This window comes from Pagrus pagrus (genome assembly GCF_965226575.1).
Source record: "Pagrus pagrus genome assembly, chromosome: 6".
NCBI classification, from domain to species: Eukaryota; Metazoa; Chordata; class Actinopteri; order Spariformes; family Sparidae; genus Pagrus; species Pagrus pagrus.
In genome coordinates, this window is record NC_140190.1 from 11,411,549 (window position 1) to 11,431,635 (window position 20,087).

General features: G+C 40.6%; 2 protein-coding genes across 3 annotated transcripts in view; both read left to right on the forward strand.

Annotated features, from left to right (window-relative positions):
• The first annotated feature begins 369 nt into the window (after positions 1 to 369).
• bsg (basigin) lies at positions 370 to 13,699 on the forward strand. Of its 2 annotated transcripts, none has more exons than XM_084355786.1 (8): positions 370 to 592; positions 6,947 to 7,115; positions 8,083 to 8,171; positions 9,084 to 9,220; positions 9,399 to 9,675; positions 11,687 to 11,711; positions 11,800 to 11,872; positions 12,550 to 13,699. In XM_084355786.1, exons 1-7 carry the CDS (start codon positions 529 to 531, stop codon positions 11,858 to 11,860), a joined length of 822 nt encoding a protein of 273 aa, XP_084211912.1. In that variant the 5' UTR covers positions 370 to 528; the 3' UTR covers positions 11,861 to 11,872; positions 12,550 to 13,699. The 2 variants fall into 2 exon arrangements, with proteins under 2 accessions (XP_084211912.1, XP_084211913.1); XM_084355787.1 differs by having other exon boundaries at positions 11,699 to 11,711.
• Positions 13,700 to 16,233: 2,534 nt separating this feature from the next.
• hcn2b (hyperpolarization activated cyclic nucleotide-gated potassium channel 2b) overlaps positions 16,234 to 20,087 on the forward strand; it is a 45,589-nt gene continuing 41,735 nt past the window's right edge. Inside the window, exons 1-2 of the mRNA XM_084356060.1 lie at positions 16,234 to 17,304; positions 19,286 to 19,709. Coding sequence (XP_084212186.1) covers positions 16,451 to 17,304; positions 19,286 to 19,709 — 1,278 coding nt within the window. The 5' untranslated portion in view covers positions 16,234 to 16,450. The remainder of the gene's footprint in view (positions 17,305 to 19,285; positions 19,710 to 20,087) is intronic.

The window sequence follows — 20,087 nt, forward strand, 5'->3', positions numbered from 1 at the left end:
CCCACACTGACATCTGAGTGCTTTTCCTAGAGACACTATATTGAGATGGCTGGCATGCATGCTACTCCTATGAATTTGCAGTACAAAATGTGGCTGATATGCGGTTACATAATTATTATTTTATCATATGTTCTTGAGACCTTAATATTTCCATTATGAGTATGGCAAAAAAGAAAAGAAATCACAACGATAACGAGTGTATTTTTGGTCGTTATCAAACATTTTAAAATGTAATCTACATTGTGCTAAATTACATAAGATCATGATCACTCAACACGTTTATAAGGCTTTAACTGAACACCAGTGGAATTAATTTCACGTGGCCACGCCCCCTAAACAATGCGTCATTCGTACGTGCCGATTAGGGCGTGTGCGTGAGGTGCAAGTAGAGGACGACCAACTACATCGGAACATTCTGCTCCTACATCTCGCTGGAAGTTGACAAGAAAAAGAGGAAGAGGGAGACTCGGCTCGTCGTAGAGAAACACGACGCTTGTTAGACGATTTAGTAAACGCTAAATCTTAACCATGAAGTTGCTGTGGGCTGTCGGTGCCCTCCTGTTGTGCTGTTGGCGAGCCAATGCGTCCACAGGTAAGATTTTTGTGTCAGCCATGTTGGTCGAAGATGTAGACTTTGCCCTGATTACGACCATTAAAAATGTCCTTTCAGGCTGCTGCTTTGTGAACCTAGCGACAGATGTGTTTTTTCGACGTCGACTGCCTTTTAAAGCCGTCATTAATTCATAATTTCAACCGCCTCATTCAGCGTTAGTCAGTAACATTCACGTACTGTCGTTAGCTTAGCTGCGTTTGGCGTAGTGTTATTGCTAGCGACACATTTAGCTAATTTGCGGTCGCAGGATCTTTTCGGTCGTGCGAGCGTTTTGTCACTAACCTGGATCAACGTTGAATGTATTTCTTTTGAGCCCTCTTCGTCTGTCACTGTTTCCGAGAGAGTAATTTTGATGTCAATCGTTACCAAATGTACCGAGTCACGTGAGCTCTCATGTTAATGGGAAACGTATGGCGGTTGGGAATGTTTGCTGTTGTAATGTTGGCTGTTGTAACATCCATGTACACTGAACACGCAGCGTTTTAAAGGGATGCCGCGCATTGGGAATAAACATTAGGTTAAATATCCTTTTCACTGACCCGGGCCACGTTTCCCCAGACCCCCCTGGGGGTAAAATAATCTTCGTCCTTGCGTTAGTCTTTCATCACAGCCTTTTAGAAACCGCAGTCCTGGATTGTAACATTTAGAAATGACCCCCCACCATTAACATTTGCTATTGGATTATTCTTATCAAATGACAATCAGTTGTCTATGCTTCGGTGAGCCAGTGGGCCCAGTCCACGTGATGTGTATCAGCTGTCACGAAACAGTATTTTGGGCTTTGTGTCGTATTCTGTTGTTTGCTATCAAAGGGGTTGAGTGCCTAGTCGTATTGGTGGCCATTAAATGATCTGTCACCAGCATTTCTGCTTCTGTTCAGATTGTCGACCCTGGTCACCATTGACTAACATCACTCGATAAAGAGCAGATTCATAGGCACTGTAGCTCTTTGCTCTGGTCACAGAGATCAGTTATCTGTTGAATGTGTCAACATTGCATTGATGAGTGTTATGGCAAATACAGACAATTAGGTGGGAGTATGCTTTATAGAGATACTTGATTAGTTTCTTAGTTTTTGTTAGGACTAATGGCAGCAGTGAGCCCTCAGTGAGGTTGTATGTGTTATTATATAATGATAGCCCAAACATTATACAAAATGTACGTGTAAACAGTACAGTAAATGGTTCAGTTGTCACCGTACTCAGTCATGTCAAGATTTTAATGTCTTAACATTTTTATGACATTAATAGTCTACCTGTTATACTCTACCTAACATACTCTCTTTGCTATTGAGATCAACCACTGAAAGAGTTTAAAATGGTGTAAGTGTACACAGAAAATACCCAAACTGAGTCATTTCCTCCTCTGTATTTCATCATGCTAAGGCAGCAAAGAGAGATGGGCAAATACTGATGCTGACATCATGTGTTGTGTAACTATGGACTTAAGTCAAGTGTACCCATTATTAAACCACTGGCATGGTTTTCCTATTTTGCAGAGAGTTGGTGCCAGCAGCAACCAGACTGTTTATGCAAGTTTATGCGCATATACTTATCAGTCTAGTACATATAAGGAGCTCTCATGCCTCTTGATGTCTCATGCTCTGAAGTAGCTCAGAAGTAAAATTAGATATCCCTAGAGTTTCATCTTCTCTTTAAGCTTAACTTCCGCATGAAAAGTGGGTTACGAGGCAGACTCATAGGTATGGCTATTTTGTGTGAAAAAAGCCGGAATATCCAGTTTAATCACATATGTTAAGTACTTGATGTGTAGTCGCAGTAATTTGGTAAGTGGTGTTGAATTGGGACTCATTTTGTTATTGACCACCATTTTGAGACTCCGGCTGCTTAGCCTGCTCTCACTAAAATGATCACTTTATGATAATAGTACTGACAGTGACAGATTTTTTTTGGCTGTGGGGATTGACATCCTTCTGATAGTGGTGACACATTTGTCCTGGTCTAACCACGGCTGAATGATTACATTGAACAAAGTTGGATACGTGTTTACTGAACTCCTTGTACACAGATTTGAAAGATCAGGTCACATCCAGCATATTTATGTGGGCTGAAGGTGACAGGTAGCTGACCCTCACCAGAAGTTGTTGATTTCCAAACAATGACCTTGACCGATTATTGCGAGGCTGAAACAAAAACTTGAAATGGCCTCTTTAAACAATGTGTGCGTTTCCATGCATGCACTGCTTTCATCAGGTTGGAGCCATCGGCATCCATCTTCTAATGGAAAGGACGTTGCATTGTACTAGCATTTCCTGTTCAGCGTGAACATTTCAATATACTTTGTATACTCCGTTCCAAGAGTGTTGAAAGTGGCCTCAGGTTGTCATCATTGATATACCCTTTGTGTTTTCAAAAGGCTGAGTACATTTGAACTTGAGCTGTTAATTTTCAACCAGCTGGTTCGCTGAGAACTTCTATGTAGATAAAGCATGCAGCCCCATAATTTGGATTTATTTGCACCCCTCTACTTTTTTGTGCTTAATCAGACTTACTCCATGTCAAAGCAAGTGTTAATCAATTTTTCCTGTATGTTAAAATTCAAGATTTACAGGCTTCTTTTTTAACATTGTTCAGGCCGTTTAGCTTGTTGTTGACCATATGTAAACATAGAATATCAACTATGGCATGTTATCTGAAAAGGCACTATACACAGCTGGGGTGGATGTTCTCATGTTAAATAACATGAGGGCTATATGCTGTAAAGGACACTGTCAAACATCACATGGTTTACATCTAGTTATTGTTGGGACTGGGGCCTGGACTATATTTAATTTTGAACTTTCATACAGCATGTTAGGAAGGTGGCGCTAGGAAGATGACCTTTTGGAAGCCTCCAAGCAAGAAAGGGTATATGATATACTGAAGATGCAGAGACTGAGGCTCTTGCGGACAAGTTCACAAGTCTTTCTATTACATTTCCTCTTGAATTTATATTATTTGAATGTTTTGATTGGATATGTTTTGAAATTTGATCTTCTCCAATACAAAATTAAGCACATCTTCATGGGGAATATAGAAAAAGGGCGTGTGTGTTTTTTGTTTCCCTATTGGTACCTTGGGCCCAGCCCTGGTTTTGTTCTGCTTTGTGTTGAACTAGGATTTTTTTTCTAGGAGGAGGGGGACAAGCGTGCTGTGCTTTGGCCTGTAGTGTGAGAATGTTATTCTTCCATGGACCCACCTAAGTTTATAACCCCCGTGACCACCACTGAGTGGCCAAACAACACCTCCCTGCCTGCTATGTATCTGGAGAGCTGCGATACTGGAATCAAAACACATATCAAATATCATCATACATGTATACATACTATATACGGTTTATATTATATAGATACTCAGATCATCTGCCAATAGGTTTGTAAAAACACACAGTCCTTAAGTCTTATTCTCACGTGAATGCATCCGTGGCAGATGCTGAACTCAGTGGGGAATTGACCGTGTCGTTGAAGTCATGCGCATAGCCGGCATTAAACCATAAGCAGAATGTTCTGAAAAAATAGGCTACGTGGTAACCTAGTTAACACCCTAACAACTGTTGGGTAACACGAGGCACAGAAAAAAACGGTCACCAGAGAAAAATGCTTAGTGCATGTACCAAGGCTCTCATGGATCATTAATTTAATTGTATTATGTGAAATGTTTTTCATTTCAGCCTCATCTGCTTTTCTCTTCATGTTCTTTTTCACTCATTGCACATTGTTTTGATTTCATAGGAATGCTATTGAATGCTTTTACTGTTCTTTTTTTGTGTTCGTTTTATTTGCTTGAACTGCATTTAGGGATGTCTCGACATAGCTTTTTTGTAACAGTCCCAACACTTATGGTTGAGTAATTGCTCATACTTAGCTTTTCAAGCCTTTCAATTGAAAACACACCCATATAAAGGAACTTCTTTTGGTAATTAAATTGACATTGAAGTCCACTGACAACAGATTCAGCCTATCACAAGGCTTCACCCAATCTTAATTGTAGTCTAGGCTGATTGATATAAATGGGGTGGATAAAATATAATATAATGCAATGAAATACAGTTCAGCTGCATCAAAAATTACAGCCTCCAACATTGAATCATTTTTCTAAAACAGAACAAAAATGAAACATTGGCAACATTCAGAAAGGTAGGGTTTATTGCAAGGTTGCTGTATTGGATTAACATGGCTTTAGATTGATGAGCATAATTAATTGGAAATTGAATTCATGTCTCTCTCGGGTCATCCCTAATTGCCTTTATGTTGCATTTCTTAATTTTGTCTTAATTTGTCTTGCCTTTTCTATGTGCTTACTTTCACATTTTCATTTCATTTGTGTTTTTATTAACGTTGTTTCTTTTTCTTTCTTTTTTCTATTTGCTTGTCTTTCTTCCATCACTGCCTTTTATCATCCATAAAAATCACCTGGCTTGCTTTAAACCCACCACATTTAAAATTTCTTAATCTCTGTTTGCTGGGCGGACTGTAAACGGTGCTCAGCTGGCTTTATCAAGTCTCCCCTGTCTCAGATGAAACTGATCAATGACAGCGCAGAGCTGCATTGTGAGGTGATAGGGAACCCCATTCCTGAGGTGCAGTGGTGGTTTATAGAGGGTGAAGAGCCCAACGAGACCCTCACCCAGCTCTTTGATGGGGCACGGGATTACCGTGTGCAAATCAATGCCACATATATAACACATGCCACAAGCACCATTCACCTCACTAGCCTCACCTTCGATGACTCAGGCACGTATGAGTGTCGTGCTTCCAACGACCCCGACCGCAATGAACTCAAGAAGACGCCAAAAATCAAGTGGATCCGCTCACAGGCAAACGTTATTGTGATTGAAAGTGAGTTGCCGAGGAAGCATGAGGAGAAGTAGCTTGGCTGTTATCTCCTCATTAGTGAAGTCCTGGACATTCAGCTCCTGTTACACTCAGCTCCCATGCTTCCCGATCCAATACCCCCTCTATCCTGCTCCACCCAGTATACAGTCACCCTCTCCTCTCCCCAAAAGCTCCAATAGTAGAACACAGACCCTGTCATAAAACGTGATTGGGCCACTCCCAGATCCTGTATTACCCGACACACGTCTTCAATCTGATGCCTTTTTTTCCCTGTTTAAAGGCTTGATTACAAATATGATAGATTGTATTGAATATAATACTGGTCATAAGGTTGGAAACTTGCAAAATGGTTCCTGCCGGAAAAATCTTGTCTGCCAGGATAATTTTAATATTTGATCATTATAAAAACAAAAAAGGGGTGTCAGATTACTTGATTAGTATCACTTCTTGGTAGGTTTGTTTTGCTAGCTTTTTCCTTAATTGATACTAACACTGACAATGCCCCTTTTGTTTATGCTTGTGGACCGACCATTCCTGTGGCTAATAGCCTACTGAACAGTAGGCACAGAAGATGGCAACTATTTATTAAAAATAGATTTTCAGCCATGGGGCATCTTTCTGCCTTGTGGTCCAGTATTATTTTTTTTAATCAGTTTGGAAGAATTGGTCAGTTTCTTCACCCGATTGAAGCAAAAATAATTCATTATTACATTGTGATTGGCAGTTTCACTGACAATGATTTTTCATCCCCTTCTTGTTGCGTCTTCTGCATGTATGAAGATCTTTCCCCCATGACCTTGTTGTAGACTGTCTACTAGATTTCCAGTACAACTCCTGTTCTACCCTCCATCCTTTTGTTGGTGGGACAGATCTCCCCATTTTGGAGAGCTCTTTCCACCTTTCCTGGAAACTTCTGTGCATTTGTTCAGAACATGTACTTGTGTCACAACATTTTCATGGTTTTAATTTGTGAAAACTAACTTGTTTTCTTCTCAAACTTGGAAAGTAGAAGGAAAATACAAAGGACTTTGTTGGTAATTCTTTGGTGATTTCTGCTTGACCACAAAACTCAACAATTGTCTTCACCAAAAAATGTAATTTAATATCCCAATTCATATTTACACTTCTGAAACTGTAAGAAGAATAACAGAGAAACAATTAAGACCTATGATCCTCATAGTTGACCTCTTCCACCCTACCTTCTTTTGTATCTTTGCTCATCCCTAAATGTGTGCACAGAGCTGCCATGTACATAGTATGCCCTATGACATTTTGTACCTTCGAACCAATTATTTCTGTAAAGACAACTGTTGAGTGATGACACAAAATGTATCATGATAATGATACATTTCAAGACAATACTTTGGTCCAGTAATGAAATATAAGGGTGTTAAGACAACCATTGATGTCTGAACCTGCTAAAATGTCCCCTTCTTAATGTTTACATTTTAGCAAAGGATGATAAATAATTTCTTGTTTCCATCTCTGTTTATCTGAAGCCCCAAACATCATTCCCGATCCCCCAGAGGTCACCAACCAGACCTCTGCTGTCCTGAGCTGCAACTTGACAGAGACCAGTCTCCCCATCAAGGGCTCCCACTGGACGCACAATGGCAAACTCATTGAAAAATCCCAGTCAGTTGATGCTGCTGCATTCACTATCCTCCGGTAAGTCGCTACATCCACCGAAGTGTGCCAAATGGGCAGATATGACTTGCAGTTATTATGGTAGAATGAAGCCCTCATCCTCAGAAAGTAATATACATGTCCTGAATGTCTTGAATCTGGCAGTGTTTATATGCCGTTTCCCATTAACTCATAAATCAGATGAATTCCTCTTTTCCCCAAGCGTCCTGTTTGTGTTTTCTACAACTACGCAATTCACTAATTAGCACTACTGAGTGAATGAATTGTATAAGAAAAATGGCAAACCCAGTCGGCTTTAAAATCTGTGGGCTGAAAGACTGAGCATAATTGATATTACATTGAACCATTTCTCAGCCTAAAAGTGCGCTACTGGTCTTGCATGTCTTTTTCTTGCTTTTTTTTTATATCCTTCTTTGTTCTGATTCTTATTTGGTCCCTTTCTAGTGCTACAGTCAATAGCCATCTTTATCCTCTAATGTTTCTCTCTCTTTCCCTTTTGCATGTCTGTCGTCCCTCCCCCTCACTGTATCTGGCTGCCTCCATTAGCAGCAGAGCTAGGGGCGCCAGTCAGGCATTCACTACTCTTGATTAGCAGAGAGATGGACCGTGCAGTCGTGCAGATTTGCCGGTAGTCTTGGCAGCATGGATAAGCGCCCCTAGCAGTGTGCTCACTTGCCCTGACCTTAATTCTCCATTCGAGAGCGCGGGCAGAACTGTACGGGACAGCAGAACCAAACAAAAGTGGGATTGTGATAACTGGGGGAAATTTGAAATATTTGTTGCATGGACAAACAGCTTAATTTTTTTAACCCCTGGCTCTTGAGCATAAACAGGGGTCTATTGTGAATCTTCTACTTTGCTAAGTGGAAAAAAAAATCAGTTACTGATCCCCACCAGCCATATGCAAAATGTAAAGAGAAAAATGCAAGTGATTTTATTAGATTTGTTGCAAAGAGTTCTCAAATCCTTAATTGTTTTCTTCCCATAGTTTAGAGAAGATTACCCACATTTCTGGTGGAAAGTATGAATGTGTGTTCGAGACTGACCCACCGGTGAAGCAGACCATTGAAGTCAAAAGTAAGTTAATTTATCACAGATCAAAAGTTGCTTTCATTGGTCATTTCAGAGTTCATGTCAATGTCTACATGGTGGAGTTTTAATTAATGTGTTATGATATTTATTGTTACGGATTAAGTCGCCCGTATGTGAAGTTTGTACTTTGGACTAAAACCTTAAACATTCTAGTAGATACCCTAAATTAAAGTATGAACCTGGTAATGAGCATACTATGGGACCTTTTAACAAGAAGTATAATAATCACAATGCTAATGCTAATATTTAAGCTGATTCTGTGGCTCTCAGCTTATTTTGGTGCTGCTGTTTGTTCACAACATCAAAGATTATGTATTTATAAACTATTGATATTGCCCTATTGATTTACTTGGACTATATCTCATTTAGTACGTGCCTGAAGCTACACTAATAAGCAAGCTATTACTGATAAATTGGAGGAAGCATTGAATTGGCATAAAAACATGGTTTTAAAAAAACTGGTTAGTGTAGAGATGTAATGTAGATCTTTCCTTATAGTGGATTAGAGTATTTTGTTCTCATCTGATTGTTTTGTATCTGTGCATTTGTACAATTTACCATTAAAGAAAATTATTCTATATCAGACAACTTACAACAGGGTGTCACCTACACATGCAGTAGTTAAAGATAAGGGAACAATCACAAGGTTGAGGGTTTGATAATGAATTCCGATTAAAGTTCAACATCAAAGGAATGGAAACATGGAAATAACTGGGACTGATCATGGGAATATATAAAACAAAAATATTACTTTGAAGGTTGTTTTGGAAACATTCCAATCAGTTCTTGGTCTCTCATGTGAAGGCACCTCTTGCTGTAGTATAAATAACTCAGGGCAGTTTAGATCATCAGTTCACAATCACAAAAAGTGAAAATGTGTTTCTCTTCCTGCTGTAGCACTTCCCCATGTTGCTGCCTACAAGCATTCAGAGCATGGCAATGAGAAGGACAAAGGTACTATGGTCTGTGTGAGTCATGGCTATCCACTGCCCACTGACTGGACCTGGTTCAAAGAGGAAGATGGCAACCAAAAGGTATGTCTCTCAAGCTTTTAATTTTTATCATCTCAGAATTATGATTCGTGACATTTCTTTTTCTGCGATCTATAAGTTGAAAATTATGTATTTCCTGTACTTCAATTGTAAAATTAAAAGAAATAAAAATACAGAATGTGTTTGCATTACTAACTTGTTGCTTCAACATAACCTTCAGCCTATCTTTAACGGCACTTCCGACAAATACGAGATCAAGAGCACCCCTAACAAGACTATTCTGACGGTTAATGATCTGAGCATCGAAAACGACATTGGGGACTACATCTGCTCTGGAACCAATGAGCTTGGCACGAACATCGACAAGATCCACCTGCGTGTTCGCAGTCGCTTGGCTGCCCTCTGGCCCTTCCTCGGCATTGTGGCCGAAGTCATCATCCTGGTGACCATCATCTTCATCTACGAGAAGAGGAGAAAGCCCGATGAGATCAACGACGGTACGTACACCACTCTTCTTTCAACAATACACATTACATCAACTCCTAGGTCGGGTTAGCACTGCTGGATAAACGCTGCTATCTTATTTATATTACTGAGGCCACTGTGTTGACAGTGCTGGAGGGTTCACAAAATAAAAACAATATTGGAATATCAACATTTTCTTCATATATATTGTTACATTACGAAGAAAAACTTCATTCAACTAAAATTTAAATATGCTAAATTACCATCCCACTGAAAAATGAACTTCCATGGCCTCTGCTTTCTGAAAGCATTAGTAAACTCGTCACAACTTGTGAACTGTACAAGTTGAATATTATCCAGCATGTTTATCAAATACATGCAAGGTCACTTTACTTCAATAGTATTTAGTAAAACTTGTCTCATAGTGCTATAACGTTCTGTTGATGCTAATACTGGGCCTCCTAGATTGTATTTAATGTTCTCATGATACCTGAAACACAGCTCCATGGCTCTAATCCTTTTTTAATGTGGTGGTGGTTATGGTCTGAACAGCCAATTAGAGCTGAGAATTGTTTTCTTCAGTAACTGGCCATTTTGCTATTATCATTACTTGCATGGGTTTTTGTTTAAGTAAAATACCCTCATCATGAATTGTTGGCTACCAAAGTGGCTGTAAAAATATCCTGCAGAAAGTAAATTGACATAATGAGCTTTTACCCAAGCTGCACTCAACTTCTTTGTTCTCCGTCACAATGTGTGTACAAAACCTGTCAAACTGTAGGCCTTGTTTACTCAATTGTGAGTTAAGAAGATTTAGTGCCCCCGGTGTCCACTTGAGGACTATTAAGGCAAAGCTGTGCTCTTTGGTTGGACATGTCCAGACTGTAGTTGCATGCATTCATTATGAACCCTTGTTGTCCTTGGTTTTGCTATTATTTACATTTTTAAAATGAAGGCCAGGTGTTAGCTTCAGCCTCTCTTTCAACAATCTGTGGTAGAAACTATTATTTTTTATTATTTACATTTTTACTTCTCTGTTCGCTGCTGATTTTGCATTTTGGTAAGTGAACAAAAACTGCATGTCAGACTGAAGTGGTTGAGCTGGGATGACGGCGTGGACAAAGCTATGGGAGTCTGAATGATCTGCTTTCATAGTCGCCACTTCTAAGAGGAATGTGCTCAAAGATTTGGTCACTCTTTCACTGGCCCTGCAATATTGTCTTTCCACTTCATTTATTGGTCCTTCTTTTAAAAAATCCTGTTTGAGCCAATGAAAGAGTCAAATGAGACACGTAAGCTAGTGTAATGGTTTGACATGACATTGGATAGGTTGAAAAGTGCGAGGTTTCAGCATTCTGTGTGCATGCCTTCTGCATCTTGTACTCTGTGCATGATAAATGATAGGCAACCCTCTTCTCAAGATCATTTACATTTGTCTCATCCACCATTTGGCCACAGAGGTAGCCTTACATTGTGAATATGTGCTCTTGCTCTGGTGTGAATACTGTCACTCTACATGCCAGGTTGTGTGTTAGCTCTGCCAGTTTAAAGATGTTTACTGTTTTCTATTTTACTTCAGCCACTGCAGTGTTCCTTTGGTGTCCTTTGCTTGTTTTGCATGAGCCTCTGTGATGCTAAGGCTAAGGTGATGCTAAAAACGTTCATAAATAGCATTTTTAATATGTCATGACAGATTTCCTATAAAGACAATACAGAAGATTATTTAACGGATAACTTGTAATGTGTCTTAGTTGCAACACCATCAACGGATGTGTGTGGATTTGTTCTATAAATGATTCTCTACGTTCTGTCATTCATTGTCAGAAAAGCAACAGGAGGGCATGCTTCAGTTCATGTTAGATTAATCATAACCTCATTGGAGTCATGTTGCAGAGGATGTCATGTTCTAACATTTGCTACCGTCATCTGTGGGGGGAGAGGGTTGGCATGTATTGCTCGCACCAATCACAGACGTGTAACCTGCTATCGACTGACTCTTGTTTTTGTTTGTCTTCCCTTCATTGATCGTTTACCGCTATCCAGATGACGACTCAGGATCTGCTCCTCTGTAAGTACAGTCAGCTGCTTTAGTACCTTGATTGCCTCTAAAGATTTTTTTTACACAGAACTCATGTTTGCTCTGTTGTGTTTTTCAGGAAGAGCAATTCTAATGCAAATCACAAAGACAAGAATGTGAGGCAAAGGAATTCCAACTAGAAGCTGAAAGAGGTACATGTGAATATCCACGTGGGAGGAAATTCTTCATTAATGGAGATTTTTTTTTTTTTCCTTCCTCCAGTGTTTTACATCGGTTCTTGTGCATGTAAAAGATCTTAGAAGTGAATGGTCCGCACCAACAGAAGCTCCTCTCTCACACACAAAACACTGCTCCTTAAATGCCTCATCTGTAGTCCCACCTTTAATTCAGTGACTTTGTGACATCACACTACATCACAGAGTCACACACCTGCATAATTTATGACTAGCGGCTAGTTTGGCACAAGAGGATTGATTTTAGCAAAGCTGCTCTGTTGTTGGCGATGCTGGCTCAGGCATGTGTGAGCTGACCAATCAAAGCAGACTGGGTATTCAGGAGGAGGGGCCTTCAAGGGACAGGAGTTAAAACCGAGTGTTTCAGACAGAGGGGGAATACAGTGCTGCAGCACTGGACTGTATGAGAAAACTGACATGATTTTTGAGCATTAAAGCATGAAAACATATTCTAGAAGTAACCCAAAACAAAATGATGAACCTGTAAATGAGCATAATATGCCTCTTTTTTAAATTTAAAGTCAAAACATGTTACTTTGGTCTCTCAGTCTGCATGTTTGATAGAGCCGGAAGGTTAAATGGAATATAAATCCATTACTCAAGCCATTATTCATTCACTGTTTTTGCTCTCCTAGGTGGACATCCAGAAGGCAGTCCAGGATTCAGCTGTCATGTTGCACATTGTACTGTGCACCCTGCAACTTTAAGTACCTTTTTGTGCTTGGGTGTTAATGTTTTAAGACTGATTTCCTCTTGTTTTCTTTCTTCTCCTCCACATTGTGCAGCCAGAGAACATAGTGTGAAATAATTTCTGCTTGAGGCCGTGGGGGCAAATATTGCATGAGTTTAAACGCCGTTCTAGAAAAGTGTGTGTTCGTTGTAAAATCATAGAAAGTTCATGTGAGGAATGCCTAGTTTGTGATTATTTTCTGTTAATGCTGACGCTTCCTACGCTGACCTCGCATCCGTCAATCGTTTTGCTTTTATATTCTCCAATCTGGAATGGTTACCTGTAAAGCAAGTTGTGTTTACAGGATCTGAAACATTTTTGATCCTGATACGTCACTGCCATTCTTTTATAGCAACGACCGGAGTGTTTGAATTCACACGTTTGATCTGTCCCTACATTAGCAGAGTTTTATACTTTGCCTTAACAAGCACCATTTCTCTTTTTGTCTTTTTTGCATTTTGTTAGCTTTTGCAAGATGTAAATGTGACACTTTAAGATTAAATGCAGAAATGATTTCTGATTATGTCTGCTAGGTTTTTGTTGCCGTAAGAAATTACAGTTTGAGCTTTTTTCCCTTTAAACCATGCTTTTAATTCCTTTACTCTTCACATATTTTAAATTGAAAGTTTTAGTCACCAATGTTTTTGTTGCTGATGTCACAACCACATAAAAATATATTCTTGAGGACCAAGTGCAAGAGCTGTAACATCTGTTGATTCTGATGAATGCAACTTGAAAACTACTCACTGATGTTTCAATCTAATAAAACGGTTGAACGTTTGAAAAGATGTTTTTCTTTCTCACTTGATGTGATCCGAGATAAAACGTTTGTGTGCGATCGTTGGACCGTTGTCTCTCTTCCCTTCACTGTGTAGATGATTCAGAAGCCATATGTTTCATTTAACCTCAGTAGTGTTGTGATTGGATGTTACCATTTCAGAGTTACACAAATTAAAAGACCTAGCCAGACTTGTGTAAATTGTTGTACCTTCCAACTTCATGGAACACCATCGTATGTACAACTTGCACAAACTGAATAAAGATATTGGATTTTACATGTCTGTGTGTGTGTGTGTACTTCCTCAACCTTTTGTTTTGAATAAATGGTGAAAGGGTTCCTTTTGAAAAGTAGGTCAAAGAGTGTTGTCAACAACGAGGCCTAAATAGCTACACAGAAGATCGATTACAGCTGCAGATTAATTTACTTTTGACTGATTTATTGTTGCAGCTTTACTAATATCATATGCCTATAACCTTTTTAGGATAAATTCATCCAAAAATTAAAACAAAACATGTCTGGAGCTTCACAGCATTGGACAAACAGCTGAATTAGATTCTCTTAAAACTTAAAGAAAAACATAAAAAGGGTTCCCTACAGCTTGTTCTACCTAATCCAAGTCTCCAGGTCCATACACAACTTCACCTGACTTGTCATTTTTGGGTGGACTGTTCCTTTTAAAAAGCCCTTAGGGGCAGTTGAAGGCCTACACAAAAACCTGTTAAAACTGGGAGTTCATAGTATTGTTCACACACGTCTTTAAATGTTCTACCAAGCTGGTTTGTTATGACTTCACCTTGCACAAATTCCTGTTTCAGGCCAAGACTGATACTCGACACGAGCCGGTACAAAGCACCGTCTGTGACCCTGGTTTTATCAGTAGAACTGTGGATATGTCTGATTGTGTTGTGTGCTCCCTTTCTGAAAAAATGAGTTATCTTTCAGAACTAGATTTATCTTGGTTTCTGACAGCCCTCAACAGTTGCCTCATTGGAAAAGGTTCAAGCACAGTGGTAAGCTGCAGCAGAGTAGAGAGTTTTGACATAAAGGCTGCAGTACAGGACTATGAATTATGGTACACTTGTTGCAGTAAAGGAATAAGTGAATGCATCTTTGAGGAGCTGATGTGCAGTTTGCTAGTGAAACAAAAGCAGTGATGGAATGTAACTAAGTATATTTACTCAAGTGCTGTACTTGAGTAAAGTGCAATTTTGAGATACTTGTACTTGAGTATTCACAATATATGTGCTTTTAAAAACATTAATATAGTAGAATTCAGTATTGTAGATGAGCAAATGTACACTGTATGATAACTGTACATTTTCTTATCACGGTATCCCTTGAAACCTGCACACTGCTGCGACCCTTGTGACACAAAAACTACTGCATGAATTCACATGAAAATTGGACATAGGGTGGGACTTGACCAGGAATAGACCCCATTAACTTTTGGTGTAGATACGGATAAAGAGACAGATCCAGGAGATTTTTTTCTCACTTTCTTTCAAGGGGCGCTGTGTAGTTTTGGAGAAGAAATTCAGACTTAGAATTTTAATATGTACAATATTAATGAGGTCATAATACAAAGTCAGAAATGTTTATTTTTCTATTACTGAATAAAGAAGCTGTTCTCAGAGGAAAATAAGTTCCCCAGAACCTTTTTGAAGCTAGAAAGGTGGCAGGGTCCGCCAAATATAAACATAGTAAAACAGTATGAAACTGTGTTGTCCTTTAAGGTCAATTTGTGTATTCTGTTTATTCGGTCATGAAAACAAAGAGAGTTTGTTTATTTAGTTTGTTTAGGCATAAAAAATTTAAAAAATCAGTCAACGAAGATTCAACATTTCTTTGTTAATTTCTCAGAGAATAATTTATGGATCATGTATTTAGGTGGTTGGTATCCGAGTTAGTACAATTTGATGCGGATGAAGGGGGCTGTTGGGCCTTGGCAGAGGTATGCGCTCTACTGAGTGCCATCATAGCTTAACTACAATCAGATTAGACCTCTAGTACACTGTATACATACATGTAAATATATGTATAATTCACTTTTACTTTTAATCATGTTACTGAAGTACATAAACTGCCAGAAAATTACTTTTAAAATCTAAGTTAATTTCACATCAGATTCTTAATTTCTTTGTCTCAAGTACTATTGGTATGAGTGACTTTCTCTTTTAATATTTTAACACCATATTTTTAGGACTTTTGGTACTTTTGACAACACTGAACAAAAGGAACCGGTTGTGTACACTGCATGTATTAATTCCTAAAAAAAGAAAAGCCTTATGGTTGCTCAGGAAGTTTGACAGCGTGCAACGCGCACGTCTTTTCACAAGGTGGAGCCATTTCACCATGAATTGGAGACCCTGACCTTCTTGTAAACCTAAAGCAACAGGCAGACGCTTGTGTCTACAGTCTCTCAGTGTAGTCCAGAAGGATCTAGTGTTGGAGTGACTGCAGATCACATGCAAGTGTAGATTACTGGTCGATGTCATCAATCTACCTGAGATCTGGTGCGGAGGGCAAACGATGGAGAACTTAATGGTTTTTTCTTGTGTCCTGTTTGTCCTGCGAGCTGAGTTCATTCATGCATTTCATATTCATCTATTATCTAAAAGAGCTCACTGTGGGCTTATTGGGTGTGTCCTGCTTTGATCAAATCCCTTTTTCTTTTGTTCACTTTTTTTAATCAATATAATCTACCTGTAGGTGGTAACAGCCCTGAGGTAAAGCCCTCTCTCTCTCTCTCTCTCTCTTTCACACACACACACACACAAACACACACACACACACACACACACACACACACACACAGACAACAACAGGAGCCAGGTTGCAGCCATAGCAACGCCACCGGTGCGCTGTTATCCTTGAAGTGTTGTGTGGATGGAGCGCACAGGGCTGCTGCCGCTCTGAACTCCGCTCTCCTCTCCTGCCTCCCCTCCTGTCCTCCGCCGCCGCCCATTCTCGCCGGGTTCAAGGTGCGCGTCTCTCCATTGTCCGCCCGTCTTTGTCTCTCCCTGTGATGGACGAGGCGGAGGACGGCGAGGAGGAGCCCAAATTCCAGCAGCCTCGACCACCTCAGGTAGGCATCCTGTCCGGACGCGAGGACCATGGGAGCGGCGGAGGAGCCCAGATGAAGAAATTGACGCCAGGAGGCGGAGTCGCGTCCGCTGCGCGCAAAAACTCCAACAACAACGAGCTGTGGCTCCTGACAGACGAGGACTCCGCACCTGTCAGCGCCAGTGGCGGCGCAGCCTCTGCTCCGTTGTGTCAGAGGGATGCTGCCGGCGGCTCAGAGGCGCAGCACACAGGTGGAGGGGACACAGTGTCAGAGGCAGGCGTGAGAGCAGAGGGGGCCATCGGTATGATATGCAACAAAAACGGAGACTGTAGAAGGGACCCGACCAGTTCAGGGAGCCTCTCTTCTCTCATCTCCAAGCAGGAGAAGCTGGCAGATGGAGTAGGAGCAGCAGCAGCGGAAGACGGCAAGGCTGCAACCATGGACGGCTCCATCACCTCAGCGGGGTCCCTGACACAGGGGCCCGGGGCCGAGGTCAAGACCGTGGCAGCGATGGAGAAAAAGGACTCCAGAGTTTCCTTCTCCAACGCCCCGACCAGTAAAGGACAGACCCCGAGTCTGCAGTCGAGGAACTCCGTCACGTTCACCAAAGCGGAGGACGGCTCTCAGATAGTGCCGGACGATGGAGACTCCAGGGGGAACCAGACTTACATGCAGCGGCAGTTCAGCTCCATGCTTCAGCCCGGAGTTAACAAGTTCTCCCTGCGCATGTTCGGCAGCCAGAAGGCGGTGGAGAAGGAGCAGGAGCGCGTAAAGTCAGCGGGTAATTGGATTATCCACCCATACAGCGACTTCAGGTATGGGTCAGATTGGGTTAACAGAGCATGCCATGGATGTTACAGTGACACATCATCTGCTCCTCCTTCTCCTTATCAACCTTCAGACCAAACATAATGAAATATTCAGTTATTTAAGGCACTTTGGTTGTAAATGAAAAAAAAAAAATAACATAAATTCACAAACATGAGTTAATACTCAGCAGTACACACATAGTCATAGTTTTCCTGTCTTATTTCCTAAGAGGAATACTTGCAGACCAGCAGGTTAAACTGGTGCATTTGGGTCTCTGGACACCTCTGCGTACTCTGGCAAGATATAAAGATATCTGCTTTTTTTAACACACATATTTTCAACAAGTGTCCTCAGAAAGCCTTTGCTTCATGAGCTTAACCTCAACATGAACCTGAAGCTGCAAAAAGTTACATCATTGAGCTGAAATGCATCTAAACATGTATTTCAGCACCGAGGACAGCTCCTCCATTTATCTCAAGTGTGAAAACAGCAGCAGGCTGAAGATAAAACCCACTGCTGGACCTCTTCACTTGGCTTTTGACTCGGATTTTGCTCTCAAAATATTATTTAACAGAACACTGCTTAGCTGCTTTCATGGGGGAATTATGTGAGGGTGCATTAAACACTGAACAATGTTCTGAAGCAGAGAGGATTCAAGTCATGACTCAGCAGCGCTCTTCCATCAGTTCCTCCCTTCGCTTCGCAGGCTGCTCTCACTTACTTTCAGCTGAGTATTCATGTACAACCAAGACAAACTCATAGAAAGACTCGTAGATTAAAGGGGCATTACGTAGTTTTGGAAAAGAAATTCAAACTCAGAAAGGTAATATTTACAATATTTAAAAAATAACTGAATAAACAAGCTGTTGACTGAGGAGAAAATGGACCCAGAGCACTGTTTGGCTACTTAGAAGGTTACAAACAAAATACAACAATATGATATTGTGTTTGTTTGTTAAGTTTATTCAGTCTTGCTCAAAACTACATAATGCACCTTTAATATGCACTTAATTTAGTTGTTTAGTCTTTAAAGGTGCACTATGTAGTAATTTTAATCAGAGGATTTTTTTAGGCCTGCATAAACAAACTCTTTATTTTCATGACTGAATAAGCTGAATAAACACACTGACCTTAAAGGACGACACAATACTGTTTTACTTTGTTTATATGTGGCGGACCCTGCCACCTTTCTAGCGTTATTTTCCTCTGAGAACAGCTTTTTTATTCAGTTATGGAAGAGATAAATATTTCTGACTTTGTGAAATTACCTCATTGACATTTTAAATATTTAAATTCTGAGTTTGAATTTAAAATGTCAGCAAAATGGTGAACAATCTGTTTGTTGAAGTGATTACTTCAAATGTTCTGTTAAAGAAATGCTGTTTTGCATTTGAATACTGACTAATCGATTATCAAAACAGTTGCTAACAAACTGGTGGTTTCTATGGCGTCGCTGAGCCCTATGTAGCGGTTGTTTTGGTCCGAATGCTAACAAATATGACTCAGGTGTGAAACACAGAACTGTAGCCGTCATCTGCTGAGACTTCCTCTGTCAGTGGCTCTTTAAATTGCACCCAGCTCATCTTTCCTGTAACACCTCTGTCTGTCTCTGGGCTTCTTGTCCTTTGCTTTGACCTTGTCTTGGACAGGTGGTGTAGGTTACCTCACCAGGAGAAGATACAGTGCACTTAGTGAAAAAGCAGGCGTTTCATAAAAGATGGTCATTTGTCACTGTGTTTAGGGGGGCGCTGTTCTCTGGGAAAGCATTGCTTAATGAAAACGAGAAAGATCACCTGTCACAGATCAAGTGGCATCAGCATATCTGCTGGCATGTGATATGCATAACAAATAACAGCGTGAGCGTCTAGACTTCAGTATTTCTGTCTTCATCCACAGTTTTTCTGGGTAACGTGTCGGTTCCTCTCATATCTCAGAGCAGTTTTCAGAATATTTCGTGTGTCTCCCCTCTCTGCTTTACCCCGTCAGGTTCTACTGGGACTTCACCATGCTCATGTTCATGGTGGGCAACCTGATCATCATCCCCGTGGGCATCACCTTCTTTAAAGACGAGACCACCACGCCCTGGATCATCTTCAACGTGGTTTCAGACACCTTCTTCCTCATGGACCTGGTGCTGAACTTCAGGACTGGCATCGTGTTCGAGGACAACACCGAGATCATCCTCGATCCCGACAAGATCAAGAAGAAGTACCTGAAGACCTGGTTCGTGGTGGACTTTGTCTCCTCCATACCTGTGGATTATATCTTCCTCATCGTGGAGAAAGGGATCGACTCGGAGGTGTACAAGACGGCCCGGGCGCTCCGCATCGTCCGCTTCACCAAGATCCTCAGTCTGCTGCGGCTGCTGAGGCTTTCCAGACTCATCCGGTACATCCACCAATGGGAGGAGGTATGCTGACATTCATCATTTCTGATTCAATGACGGGGAATAAGGGTCTGGTTGTTTTCTCTGACCGCTAGAGAAAGGAAGAGTTAGGCTGGAGAATTAATCCCTATGGTTACATTTAAATTGAGTACTCAGCGAGTATATGAGCCTAGAAGACATGCTGATAAAAGGGATGAGATCATGTAAAAGCAGTTGTTACACTGATGTGAACCATCTGTGCAGCTGTAACCTGACCAACATGGGATCAATTATTAGCCAATATTCTATAAATACATTTTCCAAGACATTTTTGGTCATAATCCATCAAATCTGATTGTGTGACTGTCACAGTCAATATGCAATAGCAACAGAAAACTGTCACTTACATTGTCATATATAATT